Source organism: Symphodus melops, assembly GCF_947650265.1.
Source record: "Symphodus melops genome assembly, chromosome: 6".
NCBI classification, from domain to species: domain Eukaryota; kingdom Metazoa; phylum Chordata; class Actinopteri; order Labriformes; family Labridae; genus Symphodus; species Symphodus melops.
The window spans coordinates 24,323,290-24,339,253 of record NC_136696.1 but is presented as its reverse complement, the minus strand read 5'-3'; the positions used below and the strand labels follow the sequence as shown (position 1 = coordinate 24,339,253).

Sequence of the window (15,964 nt, the reverse complement as noted above, 5' to 3'; positions counted from 1 at the left end):
AAATACCTCAGACAGGATATGAAGCCCGCTGGTGAGGCTGGAGGACTCCGACGTCAGACAAAGAGGATGTGCAGCATCAATGCCACTGTGGCACGTCAAAGAGGAAGGAAACACAGCAGAGTGGCAGTGTGTGTGCTTCTAAATGTGTGTGTGTGTGTGTGTGTTGAGCGTCTTTTATGGTGACTTGGCTGATAAAAGGGGCTAATTTTACCTGGCACAGGAAACCTCACTTGGCACAAACGCAAGTCAATTAAATACACCCTCAAAGCACACTACACTTCTCACTATGAGAGCCCAGAGCCTCGAACTTTTTCTCAATGAAAATCGAGTTAGATTAACGGGGTAATGGCTCCTTTAAAGGAGAAGTCATTAATTGTTCCTCAGACTTAAATTAAATACATGGAATGTGAACCTACCGGGAAGTAAAAACGAGCCAGCCCAGAAATCTAAAAAAGCTGAACAGAAAGCTTCCATGTTTGTCAGTGTGGGGAGCAGCACTGACGCTATTGAAATCTCTGCTCTATTGTTTCATCAGAACGACCATATACTGTCGAGTAAGCTGAGATATAAGATAAAGCTGATCGTTAAACATTAAGACTGCATCTTTGAGAGTCATAAACCTCGTGATATTATCAAACCAGACAACGCCCGTCGTAACACTTGGACTTTCTCAGCATGCATTTAAACCCATGTTTCCTTCTGAAGATGTGACCATGTCCCAAGTGTTTTTATTTAAAAAAACCCAAAACATTCAACTCATGTTTTAAGTGGAAAATTACCAAGCAAACTGTTTGAAGCTACACATGTATACCTTTTTTTATGTTCACCTTAGAAAACACAACACTTAGAGGGAGATAGAACTAAACTCCTGCAGTCCTCCTGATATTTGCAGGCGGAGCTGTGCTGTATGCGTGAATGCTAACAGACACATTTATTTTCTCCTGCCAGACCCCCTGTTGTTTTTCCAGCAGCAAGTCCGAGTGAGCTGATGTGAGACCGCCACAGGATATTCCCCGGAGAATTCAGCTCGAGCCAATAGGAGGGGGAGTGATGCTTCGACACTGACTGCTGCACGGTGCGTAGAGTGTACGCAGGCGACCGCTACGATCTCCGTGCACGTCATTAAACAGCTGCAGTACGTCTGCTGTTCTCCGCTCTTTCCTTCACAGTGTGTTCCTCAGGAGACTTGAAATTTGCATCCTATTATCCTTATTTTTCCCAAACTTAGTAATAAAGTTATGTCAACACGGAAGAATGCACAGGATGGGCTAAAGCACTTTTTACACACAATCCCTACTGAAGAAGAGAAATTGCACAGTTTTGAGCATGTGTGAAAACAGCTGATCTGAGATTTCGCAGTATTGTTTGAAGATAACAGACTCATTCATAAAGACATTGATGTACGTAAACTCCTATTTTCTTTTTCCTTTTTGTTACAGCTCCGAAGTCCTTAGTAATGTTTCTTCACATGCTGCTTTGACCACATCATGTTCTCAACCAAGGTCAATGAAAAGAGCGTCTGGAAAAGGGCTCACACAAACGTCTTATTAATGAAGGAGCACATCTTTCATTTACACCACGTGTCACTGGTCACGTGTTTTCAATATGGTTTGAAGAACAATGGAGGTCTATGAGCAAGAGGTACAACTACTGTCAGTGTTGTTTTCAACCTTTTGTTTCAGTTAATTCAGTAATACTGCGTGGTTGTTGTGTAATACATCACATTTAAAGGCACAAAGTGCATAATGACGGAGGTTTCTTACCAACACAGTGAACTTTCCACTGAGCAGCTCCGAGCGCAGAGGTTCTTCCTGCGGCTGAAGTCGGACTATTCCTTCTTTCAGACGTGTTTCCTGTCGGAGAAGAAAAAGATCACAGCAGGTGAAGCTAAGCTGCGTGGTAACGACAGCAGGGCCGTCACTTTGAGGTGAATTCCTCTCCGCGAACAATAGACAATTATCCGCATGACTTTCCTGTCAGGAGGATCCCTCTCTTCAACGTTTCCATTCTTCCCCTGGGGAGGCCGTGTGGGAGTTTCTTGAACTCAGTCTAAGGCCAAAGCACGGGAGGCGTCATTCCCATTTACTCTTTTATTTGAGGCTTCTTTGTGTTATAAATAATGTGGGCTTGAACCTGTGATTAAGGGATATCCAAACAAATTCAGACAGGGAACAGTCACGAATGTCCTTTTCTTTCACCTGGAGCAGCAGTCATTACTGTCACAGTGACGGCAGCTCTTCTTCCTTTTTACAAATCCATTACGTGTTGTTAGACATATGAAAGAAAGATATCTGATACGAGGAGTATAAAAAGAAAGGATAATATGATAGCAGAGGGCAGCCGTCTTCCATGTAATGTAATATTGGAGCTCTGCACAGAGACCTGATGCCTTCCTGTGTACCTGACAGCTGAGCGTCAGCCTGACTGAATTTTTGGATTGACGTCACAATGAAAGGAAACACTGGAAACCTGAAAGTTAAAATGAACTGAGACCAAGAAAAAACACCAACCAGTAACTGGAAAACTCTCCAGTTAACATGCTATATATTGTTGGTTTGATTCTTAGCCTACGTGTTAAATAAGGCTGCGTAAACATATTTACCACCTGCGCCTGCTACCTATACGTTTAGCCATCACAATCCGACTGCATCGTCCACACAACCATCGACCTTCACCTCAGCGGCACAGGATAACTCCTTCCTGCGTCTTCTCCCACATGCTCATATGCTGATAGCGCTGGGCAATGGTCGACCCTATAAGCTCTGCTGAACTCCTCAGTTAGAATGTCAGCTTGGCCTCTTTCTTCGACCGCGAAAACTTAAAAAGCATCTCACATAATAATAAAAATTCCTCTCAAGTTTGTTCAGACCGATAATGTGTACCCAGCCTGTGTCGGGGCGCTGACACAGCATTAAAGCGGGTTAAATGAAGCGTGGCGCGGCAGGGGGAGACTAATCCTTCTCAAAGTCACATTCAAGGCGTTCTTTAACGAGTCATGTTGATGCAGGGGAAACTTTTCATGGCAGAATTAAAAAAAACCCACCTGGTGACTGAAAGGGAGTTCACTTAAATCCTGCGACGGCCTGAAGCTATTCTGCTCGTTAGAGTCTGAAAGAGAAGTCGGGGAACTTTCTGTTCACTGCGGTAGATCAACTTGAGCACATAGATGTTCAAATTGGGCTCGAATGGAATTCACAGTAGTGGGGACCATTCATCTATATTTCACTTACAGCTATACAGCCAGATACTTTACATATCTCCTGTGACCCAGCGTCCTCATCAGGGGTCATTACATTTTGGGGTTTCCTACACCTTCATCGTTTTATTTTACAAATGTCCGTGACTGATGCTGAAGCAAAGTCCATCTATCCATCCTTTATCTACGCCACTTCTCTCATTCAGGGTGGTGGTGCAGCTGGAGCCCGTCATTGGGCGAGAGGCATGGACACACCCTGAACTGGTCAATCACAGGGCTAACAGAGAGAGCGACAACTTGCCACACCTACGGACAATAGAGTCACCAGTTCACCCAACAAGCACGTCTTTGGAGTGTGGGAGGAAGCTGGAGTGTCCACAGAGAACCCACGCACGCAGACTCCAGTCAGAGAAGATCTCGTCCGACGGTGATTCAAAACCAGGAACCTTCTACCTGTGAGGCAACAGCGCTAACAACTGCTCGAGCTGCCTGAGGCAAAACCCCCCCCATTCAAATATCAATGTGAATTCAAGCGTCAGCCATTCCTGACAAATCACACTCAATCCAAAGACAAAAATCTGACAAGGTGCAGGACCTCATCAGAAGTTCAGATGCTTGTAATGTAATACATGACAATGATGCACAATGTAACTTACTTCATTTAGGATATTGAGACTTCATTCTAGTTTTTGCAAAGTGAAGATAGATAAAGACAATAGAAATATTTGTCTCTTTATTCTTATGCAGTTCATTTCTGGAATGTGTGTTATGTGTCAAATACTTGAAGGCGCTGAATGCACAAATAAGACACATCTCTGATGAGAGGGGAAACATTAAAATGGCCGTAGTTCAGTTTTGTAGATGAGAATGCAATTTTGTTTTTTGCACAACAATGTTAATGCAATGCATGAAAAATGTCATCGTTCATGACACACTCACTTCAGTTTCCCCTACCGGAGGATATCAACATTCTTCAGGACTTCTTCCTGTTCAAAGATAGGTCGATTTCTTTTTTTTTTTTTGGTACTACTTATTCCAACTGATTATGAGACAGTAAATGTGCACATAAAGACACAGCTCCAGTCTCAGCAGATACAAATGTCAATTGTTTTGTTCCATAGTGTTTCCCCCAGAGAGCTGGTTCAGAGTACTGTAAACGTACAGGAAACAAAAAAGCAGAAGATCAATAATGATCAAATGCAAATGCATTGTTGGAGTGCACTTTCAATGAGTCAGTTACAGCTCTGCATGTTTATTCAAATGAGATCACTAATGTAAAGAGGAACCTCATTCCAAAGTCTTTTACTCCACCTATCATGCCTACCTGACAAATACTCAGCTCTATGATTTTTTTTTTTTTTTTTGCACACACAGAAACCATGTGTCCTTCTGAAACTTTGAGTTCCTCATTTAATCCGACTTCATAAGTCAATAACCTCTGCTGTACCCAATGAACTCTTATTACATGATAAGCTTCAAGCTCTCTGAATAAATCTGCATGCTGCTTCTTAAAATGAAGTGTGTGTGTGTGTGTGTGTGTGTGTGTGTGTGTGTGTGTGTGTGTGTGTGTGTTCTCTTGCTTGGCTGGAGCTTCTAAAGGGGTTTGCTCACTGAAGAAAGCCTCGTGTTGCTGTGCCTTTGGCGTCATGAAGAATCTCTACATGACCTTCACTCTGCAACCTCGAGGTCATCATGTATCTCTGTGCAGTCCTTTACTTTGAATAGGCATTAAGGTACATTTTAATTAGGCTTTACATTTACATACAACATGTCTTTACCTGATTCCAGCTTCTTTTGTAACGTGGCATTATATCATATATCTTTTCATTTAATAACCCTGCACACAAGACGCTAATAGAAAACATCTGGTTTCGTGACGGGGCTGACGCATGGTTTTATAAGAAAGATTTGTTCCAGTGTGGGTGTAATTCTTTTGATAATGTTGATGTTTCTAAATTTAGGCTACACAGAGCTGGAAACTAGTTTTTCCCCAAAACAACTTCAGATAAACTTTGAGATGAATCAGCTCGTCTGAAAAGAAAAAAAAAACACAAACTCATAGGATTTCCTTTTGCATGCTCTGTTACAGCTTTTGTTACAGCCTCAGGGTTCGGTACATTTGATGGAACATGCTGACAGAAGTGCACGCCATGAGCATCCTCCTCACTGCCTCTTTTCTTTTATAACTAGTATGAGCTGAAGCAGATGCGGTCTTTGATCAACACACTTGTTTGCACACTGTTAAGAGTGTAAGAGACAAATGTCTTTTTACTTCCAAATCAGGGACATTTCTACAGTATCTGTCTTGTCTCAGAAGCAAAGCCTCTAATTAAACATGGATGTTTTCAGTAGTTTTGTACTAAATAGAAGGAGGCTGACATGCGTGTATGCCAAAAGGGAGTGAAGAAGAATATGTTTTAATGTCAGTATCGTAATGTTGTCGAGTCTATCAATATACGGCGTCAGACACAGCAAAGTCTGTCATTGAAACTCTCAGGGCAGAGGTAATGATGTGGTGTTCAGCTGGTTTTAAAAAGTCATCAGCATTAGAAGCTTCAAGTGCTCCCGAATACTGTGACGATTCCACAACAGTAGGAAGCAAATCAACAACAACAACAACAACAATCCACCCATCGTCAGTGTCCAAGATCAGATCTTCCTTTATCTTGGACAGCACAGCGATTCTTAAACTCACAAAGGTCAGTCCATTAGTCTCTGTTTGCCCCTAGGGATATTTAAATCTACATCTTTACAGGTCTACCAAAGACAAAGTATATTTCCAGCCCCCTTGGTACTCTACTCTTTTACATAATATGGATTATTTAAAAAGAGAATAGAGAAAAATGGTAAATGGACTCGTGCAGGTCCCACCTACACACTTACACAGGCTGCTGTGTAAAGTGACCATCAGTGTGAACTCATCATTCATACACCCCGACGAAGCAGTGGGAGCCACTTGGAGTTGAGTGTCTTGTCTTGGACATATCGGACATGTGGCTGCAGGAGCTGCTGATCGAACCCCTGACCTTCCAATTACGAGACTGACTGACTCTACCGACGGAGCCAGAGCTGCACAAACAAGGAGAATAGACCTTGTTTGTTTGTTTTTTTGACGATTTTTCTATGGACGTGTTGTTTAGCCGTCGAAGAGATGTGGATGTCTAATAAGACTATCAAAGAGTGCTCATGTAAACAAAATCAGCTGATAGTTCATTCATACGGTTCCCTTGTGTCGGCTTACCCTGTAACTGTGGAAAAGCTCAATCGCCCGGAGGACGTCAAACTTGCGAGCCATGAGGAACTTGACGGCCAATTCCCTGGACAGCGGTGACACTCCATGCTGACTGGTCCACTTGTTGATTTCCTCCAGAAACTGCCTGGTAGCCTGAAACAGACACAGATGTGGTCACAAACTCCCCGTCATTGAGAGGGGTCAAACAGGAAGGAAGTGAAACTGGGCTTTAAACTTGATACATCCTCAGAGGAAGTGCCATCAGCAGCCTCTCATAATATTTGACAACTTCATGGCCGGGTTTGTCATCCACAATGCTGTTGCATGTACTTCTGTATAGTCTGAAGGGTGTTTTGGGCCACTGCTTGCCAAAGGTTGATATAGAGAAAAAAAAGGGAGGTATATAATCAGATGTGTGAACTGTGCAGCCAACCAAATATAAGTTTTGCTGAATAATCTTATGTCTGAACTGTCGCTACAGAGCACTAAATAAAAAAAATAAAAAAATACAGGGCATGGTTGAGTTAAAAAAAAGACAGGTTCCAGGTAAAACATCTCAGCGCTTCGAACAACAGGGACAATCATTCAGAAACTGAAACATTTTCCAGATAGATTTTCAAGGCGGCAGCTGCACGAGTGACGAGTGAGACGGAATCCTGCTGAACTGGAGCTCATGTCATGAAGCTGTGATGAAGTAGGTCAACGAGCTCAGACGTTTAAAACTGCACTTCACAGTCAAGTCAGACGCAGACGGTTGTCAGCTGGACATAAACTAATAAAGGACGTTTTCATTGGCAAGAAATCAGCGCTTGGTGAAAGGATGACAGATGGAGAGATGGTTTGTAAGAAGATTTCTTTGAGAGCTTAATTCTTGCCTTCTGTTCCTCTTTACCTAAAAGAAGGTGATAAAGCAGCCGTCACACTCATGAAACGTTACCGCAGTACATAACAAGACGCCGATTAGTTTTCTTGTGAAAAATTGTTCTAACATACCAGATAGCAAAGTGAAAAAGAGCCAAAAATGAGAACTTGAGTTTAGTTCAGTGTGAGACAGATTAGAGTGATTATATATTTTCAAAGTTTTGGGCATTCTGGTGTAATGTAATTTGAAACATACAATTATGGTTGGGGTTTTTTTTTTTTTGGCCACTTGGGTGGGAAGTGGAAACATAACTGAAGAATCAACTGGTAAGTTAGCGATATCAGTGCTGGCACATGGCGGCTCATTTACACATCCAGCAGATACCAAACAACATGGAGTCTGTTTCTTACCGGATGTTTCTCTCTGATTTGTTCCTTACCAGCACGCCAATTCTAAGGTTTATCCACTAAATGTCCTTCGGTTTACCGACTGTGACACATATAGTCCTGGTAAGAAAATGTTTAGAGCTTCTTTTAAAGCTTGTCCACTGAAAACAACTCAGCAACAGATTAGAGAGTGAACCAAAACAGAAGATGTGTGCTGTTGAAATAAAACGATCCACTGAAGACTCTATAAAGTCTTGAGGAGACTGAAGAGCCGAGTGACACTCTGAGGTTTCGTCACTTTAAGTGGTACTTTTCATGTAAATGTAGCCATGTGATCCATTTGTCTGAGCCACTTAAACTAACCAACATTAATAAAGAAAAACGCTAGCTAGCTTCCTTAATGTGTGTCCCTCTTGTTATACAGATATGAGCATTGAAAAATCAGTGACGAGGCTTTCAGTTTACCATCAAAGCCTTCCACCCATCTTGCAAATAACTTGTGCATTTAGCTAGTAGTCTTTCAAGGGCTTCCTGTCTTCCTCTCTGCCTGCTTTATACTGTCCCTCAGGAACCCCCCTCACTCCCCCCCACCACCACCACCACCACCACCCGGAGTGCCCACAGAGTTAGCGAGTCAGCACCCAGTGAATCGTCAAAAGGCGACAGAGGAGGCACTGAAAGCTCACACTTAAACACAGGGTTCCTCTTCTCTGTGGAGGCTCGGTGGGGCATGCACGGGGGACAGGAAGTCAAGCTCTGGGAGTCCGCGGCTCTTCAGGAATACAAAACGATCACTGACGAGCACTGAGCCCCGAAGACAGGATGCCACTGTCTCTCCAAAGGAAAGCCAGGCCTTTCACAGACAGGAGGGCCTGCAGCTTCAGGCCTTTTCAGACGCCTTAACATGCAAGGGATGAGGGATGATTGCACCTGACAGGCCTGACGTCGGTTCATATCCGATTCTCATGGGAAGGGAGGGGGGGTGGGGGGGGGTGGGGGGGGTGGGGGGGGGGGGGTGGAGAAGGGTTACTCTGAATTCGTAGTTGTTCAGCATACAAGTGAATGAACTTCCAATAATTTCAAGCCCATTCCACGATATCTACATCAAACATTGACTATTCAAATAAAAGCTCTCAGCTAAACTTCAAAATACACAACACAGTCCTGCCATGAGCGACAGTACAATGACAGAATATCTCAGTGGAAAAGTCTTGGGTTTCTTTCCATCGAAACAAAGCAAACAATGAGCAAGTTCTTCTCCAGAGGTTCACTGACGACCAAATCTCACAGTCTTCAAGCCTAAAATCTCACCAGGCCTACGATACAGTACCGTTAGCGGTGCGGTAGGCCAAAGAGCTAAGAATACCATACCTACTATTAAATGTGATGCAGTATGCAACACAAACCCATAGAGAAACTGATTCTTGGATTTTACAGCATTACATTGGAAAGAGGGTCAAACTAAGTCTGAGAGCAAAAGGCCAAAGAAAGATCAGGGAGGTCATTCACGTAAGTCACAAGAACCGTTTTAGCATTTAACCACGTTATCATGTGACTCGAGTGTTACGCCATCCCAGACAGTTGCAACCACCGAAGAAGACCACGGAGAGGTTGGAACATGTTTTACAAAACGTAGTGAAGCACCTTTAAGAGTTTCTGTCCCTCTCATTTCACTCCCATTAAGCTACGCTCACTTAACAGTATTATTGACATACATAGGGAGTTTAGTCAGTGTGCAATTTTTTTGGAGTCATTGATTTGAGACAAAGAAGGCAAGACATCAGACAACTACTCAGGACATCAGATAATTGATTTTCGTGGATGACTTCCTGATTTAAATCTTCGGTCATCTTAAAGTCGGTTTGAGTCAAGCTGATATGCAGTAAAATCTACTTCTGTGAACTTCCCTTTCATGTTGTAAATTATTTACAGATATGGTGCAGTTACACATTTTTATGATGTCAACAACACTATAAATCTGGATCTTCTTTTTAGGGGGGGAAGGAGTAACAAGGTTTTCTCATGGGATTAAGACTGGCTTTAAAAAAAAAAAAAAAAGTCTTACATTTAAGTAGTCAGTTTGTCAATCTTTGTTTCTATCACAGTTTTGGTCAATAAAATGGTTAGTAAATCTTTTTTTTTTTGGTTCTGTGTTTCAACCTCAATTGCACACTTTAAACTCATTAAGGACTATGTGTTCTTTGTTGTTGCAATGTGAAGCATTAATCCTTCTCTGTTGGCCAAAGACAACTTCCTGTCAGATTGCTGTCAGGTACACTCTGGTTTCCAAGACTTCAATTCTCTGACAGCTGCTCTTTCTCTTGAAGCCTTTTAAGGAGCGCCTGCCAACTGGAGCCAGTGACCCCTCTGTTCCTGGAGAAACCAGTCTTGTTTGGTTTTTCTGCACTAGGGGCCATATCCGCCAAAGTGGAATTTGAGGATGAACCAGTTTGTTTTTTCATGATAGCAGAGCGGACTGCAGTGGAAGAATCGCTGCGGAGGAGTGACTTATTCGATTCCTGGAGGATACATAAATATTTGCTTGACTCGCTCCAGTTCTGATATTCTTTTCCAAGAAGTTCTTGATGACTTCTTTTAAAGCCTTTCATTTCAACATGTTATAAATCTAGAAAGACTCAAAGGTCGGTGTCTGATCATACGTTTTACTTCAGTACAGGTTCAGCTGTCTTTGTGTCCTCAGTTCATGAACGGTGAGTGAGGCATTTGAAACGAGTGGTTTCAGGCCTTCCAGTAAACAGCTGCTATTACACAATCGTATTTGTTGTCGGGGGTTATGTCCGTTGGTGGCGTTGACCGTGAATGTCAATAAGCAATCGATTTAGTTCACTGTGGTAGTAACCAGCTGTGCTGTGTGTTGAATGACGTTGCGATTGGTTCTTTGCCAATCCACAGGTCCACAGAAATTGGACACTATGACCTGGAGAACTCCCTACTACCAGGAAACGCCATGACATCACAGGGAAACTGCTGCCATGTGCCAAGGGTGCTGTTTCAGAAATCACTTAATTGTGCACTCATTAAATTCTCAGAAAGTTTTTATGATATGAAACCATCAATAGAAATGAATTTTTTTTAGACAATAACTACTGTGGAGCAGCATCAATGACAGCTATAGTCACACCTTTGTAATTTTCAATGCGCAGAGAACATGTCAGACAAAATAATGTTAGTGGATATCGAGTCTTCTGATGACTTTGTCTCTAAAAGTCAATCATAAACTTCCAAGGTGGTGTTGGGAATTATGAACAACACATGTTAAGAAATGCTGAAAACGTACTTCAGCGGCTTCTAAATAAGACTGATAAGTTTGACCATCCAACTCAAAGGGTCATCTGAATGTGAAATACTCCAGCTTCTTCTTCTATCATTCTGTACTTATTGACTTTCTGCTGGTCTGAATTTATCATCCATGTGCTTATTATAAACTAGCAAACTGCCTCCCACAACACTGACACTGTGCTCCATCCAACCCTATTCGACTAAGGCTTTCTATGCACCAGCTGAGCACAGATTGATCCTTAAACTGACGATTGATCAATTTTTGTTTTGTCACGACAGGTTTTGTTCCTCTGGTGTGATACATACTTAGAGGTACAGCTGTGCGTACCATGAAACAATAGTCAGATAATGTGTTGTCGTGATTATACTAAGAAAGCAACAGTTACTTTAAAACAGCTCGACAGCTACACCTGCTTTTAGACGAGGCAAAAGAAATCTGTTTTGCAAATCATTATGGCATTATTAACTGCATTTCTTAGTGACATTGTACCTTGATTTATTCAAAACGATTCCTCGTTTAAACATAGAAAAAGAATATCGGGCAGCTGCATTTTACAAGTGCCAAAGGAAAAATGTGAGACTTGTATTACAAGTCTCAATATCTTCATTAAAAAGGCCTATTAAACCCTACAGTGACTCATATTTGAGCCCTGGCACTACAGAAATCTGGCCACGGTCAGGCCAATCCAAACCATTCGTTGGGCGAGTTCAATAACCTGGCTGTACGTCATGGAGGAACTCAGTCTGTGCTTATTGAAGTACTAAACTCATTTGAAAAGTCACATTTTGTAAGGGGACGTCTTTAATTAATTCTCACTAAAAGAAAATGAAACGATGTTTTCTAATAGTGCCTGTAAGATGCACAGCTGGGGTCTGTTTCATGGTTGAGAGCCATTTTGGTGTGCACTCATTGTGAACCTGACATAAAGTTAGGGGTGGACTATGTTGTTGTTTTACTTTTGGACCTTTTTTGCTTAATTTTGAAAGGAAAGCGGTTCGTCAGAAATGTTGCAAGAGTGGTGAATGACATGCATGGAGGGAGCCACAGGTCAGATTCCAACCCAAGGTGCATGCTTGGATGACTACAGCACCTATACGGGGGACGTTACTTAACTGCTCGGCCATGTGGCTCCCCGGATCAACTTATTTTTCAATTGATTTGTTGTGTCGTATTATGATCCGTCATGTATTTGTGAAGTTGGGGAGACAATATTCTGATACAGCAATAAGTCAACTTCCTGACTATTAAGATGCAGTTATCGGATCGCTGGTTCCAAATATAGCTACTTTAATTCAAATGAATTCATTACTGTAAGCAGATTCCCCCGCCAACTCAACCCACCGTGTCAATGCTTCATGACATGTCAGGAGGGCGCTCATGACACGAAGGAAGGCAACATGGACAGAAGTCAAGTTGACAGCACGATGATGTCTGTCAGCGCCGCGGTAAAAAGAAGTTAAAGGAAGAATCAGGCTAAGGTGAAAAAATACAGCGAGTATTACATTAATCCTGCACTTTACCTTACAGAACACAAATTCTGCATTCTTCCGTTGATCAGATACAGGGATATTTTGGAAGAAAAAAAAAAAGATGTATGTCAGATGTTGCAGAATTGCTGTATCATGATAGCACATTCATCATTTGCCACAACTCACTGACACGAGTTAACCTTTCCAACCTGAATGTGACAGGAAGTGGAGTTAATGCAATAAGTTTCCAGATAGATGATTGATGATGTTTTCCATATTGTGATCCACTAACACTTTACAGGCCATGCGTATAGGCACTATATCACTTCACTAATCGCTTCCTCTTATCTAGACGTGTCAGTGCCAGGACTTTGGGATTGCACATGCCGGCTTACTGACACGGATGGATTGACGGTATTGTCTTACTCACTTCCATCATGCTCCTTTGTTTCTACAGTGGGTCATTAGTGTCTCTAGATTGCCATAAAGTCTGTTGTGTTCACATTCCAGCCAGAGGGAGTCAGACTTCACACACACTGTGTTTTAATGGCTCTGCTGAGAGGTGTTTTAATGAAGGTCTATGTAAAGTAGTGAAGGTGTTCTGCAGCATCATGATTCCACTTTAACTGCTGCACACAGACCTGTGATGCTTGTCTATATTGTGACGTTAAAGAGACGACTTGTGGCTGCCATTGACATTTTCTATCCACAATCTAGCTGATTGCAGATCTATTTACAAATATGGGGCCGCTGTTGCCAAGCAGCTTCACTTCAGCGAGTCCCATTCGACACGAGTCAATACCAAAACAGGAAGTCGATAACGTCACTCCCTCCCTATTCCCCAATTCCTCTCACTCCACTGCTTCCTGGGAGTACATTCGAACACACACACACACAAACAGAAAAAAGCTCTACAGCACATGATGCACACACACACACACACACGCGCAGAATCTCTCTCTGTAACTCATAAACTCCCCCTTCCCCCTGAGTCTAGTAGAAATGCTTTTAACAGCTGCCTTTAGAATAAAGTTCCTACAGCCGTGTGTACTCCCGAGAGAGCCACCCTACACAAATACACACACGCACACACAGTCCAACCACCCCCCCCCCCCCCCCCCCCCCCCGCGTGATGTGGATGTAATGAGGGCGTCCGGTACCCTAGCGGGGGCCCTGGCTCACACAGGAAATGGAGTAGCCAGATAAGGCTTTCTGCTGGCCAGATGATGAGAGGAGTCAGCGGAAGAGAGAGCACTACCAGCACCACAGAAGAAGAAGAGACTTAAAAGAAATCATGCATAAACTAAAGACCTAACCGCTAGAAACTAACTTATTCCCACACAGTGCACTCTGCAAGGAAGGAAACATTTCAGTACAACTCCTACATTGCCCGTATGTTTCGACTTCTCGTTGCTTTGCGCTGCTGAGGTTTACAGCCTCGAGTGGTCATTTCCACTAAAAACCATCCAAAGGTGCTAAAGGTACATCTAGCTCCACTTTGAGCAGCATAATCCAGAAATAACCGATAAGCGATAAATCTGACCTGCCCGGAGTCTGTAATGTTCTGTTGTTGTTAAAGCTGTTTTAAAGAGGCGCTGATTCAACTTTAGTCTATAAAGAAAGAGGGAGACAAAACATCCGGGGACAACTCTTAACTTAAAGAACAGTCATGCAGATAAAGTTAAACCCACAAAACAAGTTACAAATAAACCTAAAGAAGACTGCATAACTTCTAGCCAGCTGCGTTATAAGAATCGTGCTACTTTCTGTGAAAGTACTCTCCGATTTGGACCTTTATTTAACAAAATAAGTCTAGTCCTTCAAGGCGTCAGGAACATAACAGTGGTGTATACTAATACTAAAGCTGAAATGATTATTGATATAATAAACAGTAGCGATGAAGTCAATAATCAGAGCAAAATGTCACAATTCTGATGTTTCAAATATGAAGATGTGATTGTAATAGCCATTACTTTACAGGTTCAAATAGTTGACCACGCACCTCCATGTTTAATCCACTTGATGACTTATTATTTTATACTGATTATTTAATGACTATCAATGCCTTCACTTGGCCTCAACACTTACAAAGTATGTCCATAGTGCCAATAGAAGAGTTGATTAAATACTACAGCCATAGTAAGGATCAAACTCTTTTAAGACAGGGATGTATAATAAGGGAAACTCTCCAAGTTTACAGCTGTAATGACGGTGTGGAACTCGTTTAGGCTTCATGAGGCTGTGTCCAAAATATATTTGATTATCCCCTCATGCTGATGTTGAGTAGTCTCATAATACACTTAGATGATCGCAGTTTGTCGTGTAGCAACACATTACAAGCTCAAGCCAAGTTTCAACTGTATACATTCCTGAACGAACCAAATGAAGAACTAGACCCCCCACCCCCAAACACACACACACTCACAAATAAACCTTCCTCGGTGCAACGTCAGTCTGTATAGTCACAAATGTCTCACTTTAAAGCCCCGACCTGTGGAGGCTGGTTAGAAAAGGTGAGCTCGGCCTGTTTCGCAACATTTGGCCCTGAAGCCGCTGATGAAGGAGAGGAGCTGACAGTGATGCAACGAGGGCAAAAGCGAGCTCCACAAATCGATGCATTATTTCCGCTCCGCATTCAGGAGCATTTCGCAACACGATCCGTTGCGCACTGCCATCGTCACTCGCTTCGGTGCGCAACACGCAACGCCACAGGGCCGACAAAAAAACCCCCCGTCCAGGTAGCGCCGAGGCTTGAAGTCACACAGACACTAACAGAGCATATAAACATTCTGCAAGGCCTTACCTGTTCTTCCTCCACCGATAACGTAGCTGCCATGATCTCCGTCGGGTTCTCTGATCACCTTTTCGCCGCGACGCGTCCTTCTCATGAAGAGGAAGATGACGGAGATGTCTGTGTGTCTGTCCCGCGTGTAAAAACGGGGTTTAGGGGTTGTACCTCTGGCACAAAGTTGAAGGCATTTGAATCGCTACAGCATCGACTCTGTTTCTCTTTTTCCTCTTAATGCTGCCTGACTTACAAAACACGCAGAACAATCAGCCTGCGTCTGCCATCCAAAACCACACAGAGAGAGAAAACTCGCCTGATGTTGTGTCAGTTTTCACCGAGCAGAGGGAAAATGAGACAAGAGAAGGAGGGGATAAAAAAAGAGGACAGCGCTCGAGTAGCTAGACGAGGTTTTTTTTTCTTCCTTCGACTCGATTTTTAAACTAGATTTAGACCATGATCTGCCTCTCATCCACCATGAAACCTCTCACGGATCAGAGGGCTGCGGCGGCCCGCTGGGTCCTCCACGCCATGAATTGCAAGTTTGAGCCCCTGAACGTCGCCTTTATGTTGCGAGGGAGACACACACACACACACACACACACACACACACACACAGCCCTGAACAGTGAGAGAGACTGGAGGCTATTCTTTCTGCATGTTGCTCTACCCCCTGGTGGTTAACACTAGAAAGAGACAAAAGCTCTCGACCTCCGCCTTCATTCATAAAAAT

At 42.9% G+C, this 15,964-nt stretch overlaps 1 protein-coding gene and 1 long non-coding RNA gene across 2 annotated transcripts in view; one reads left to right on the top strand and one right to left on the bottom strand.

The window, feature by feature from the left end:
* LOC306825414 overlaps nt 1-1,756 on the top strand; it is a 17,232-nt gene extending 15,476 nt beyond the window's left edge. Inside the window, exon 3 of the long non-coding RNA XR_013779260.1 lies at nt 949-1,756. This is a non-coding gene — a long non-coding RNA (uncharacterized lncRNA). The remainder of the gene's footprint in view (nt 1-948) is intronic.
* ptpn9a (protein tyrosine phosphatase non-receptor type 9a) overlaps nt 1-15,964 on the bottom strand; it is a 24,918-nt gene extending 8,954 nt beyond the window's left edge. The window contains exons 1-3 of the mRNA XM_079346134.1: nt 15,250-15,964; nt 6,438-6,581; nt 1,764-1,853 (exon numbers count right to left, since the gene is read on the bottom strand). Of these exons, the coding sequence (XP_079202260.1) occupies nt 1,764-1,853; nt 6,438-6,581; nt 15,250-15,282 (267 nt within the window). The 5' untranslated portion in view covers nt 15,283-15,964. The remainder of the gene's footprint in view (nt 1-1,763; nt 1,854-6,437; nt 6,582-15,249) is intronic.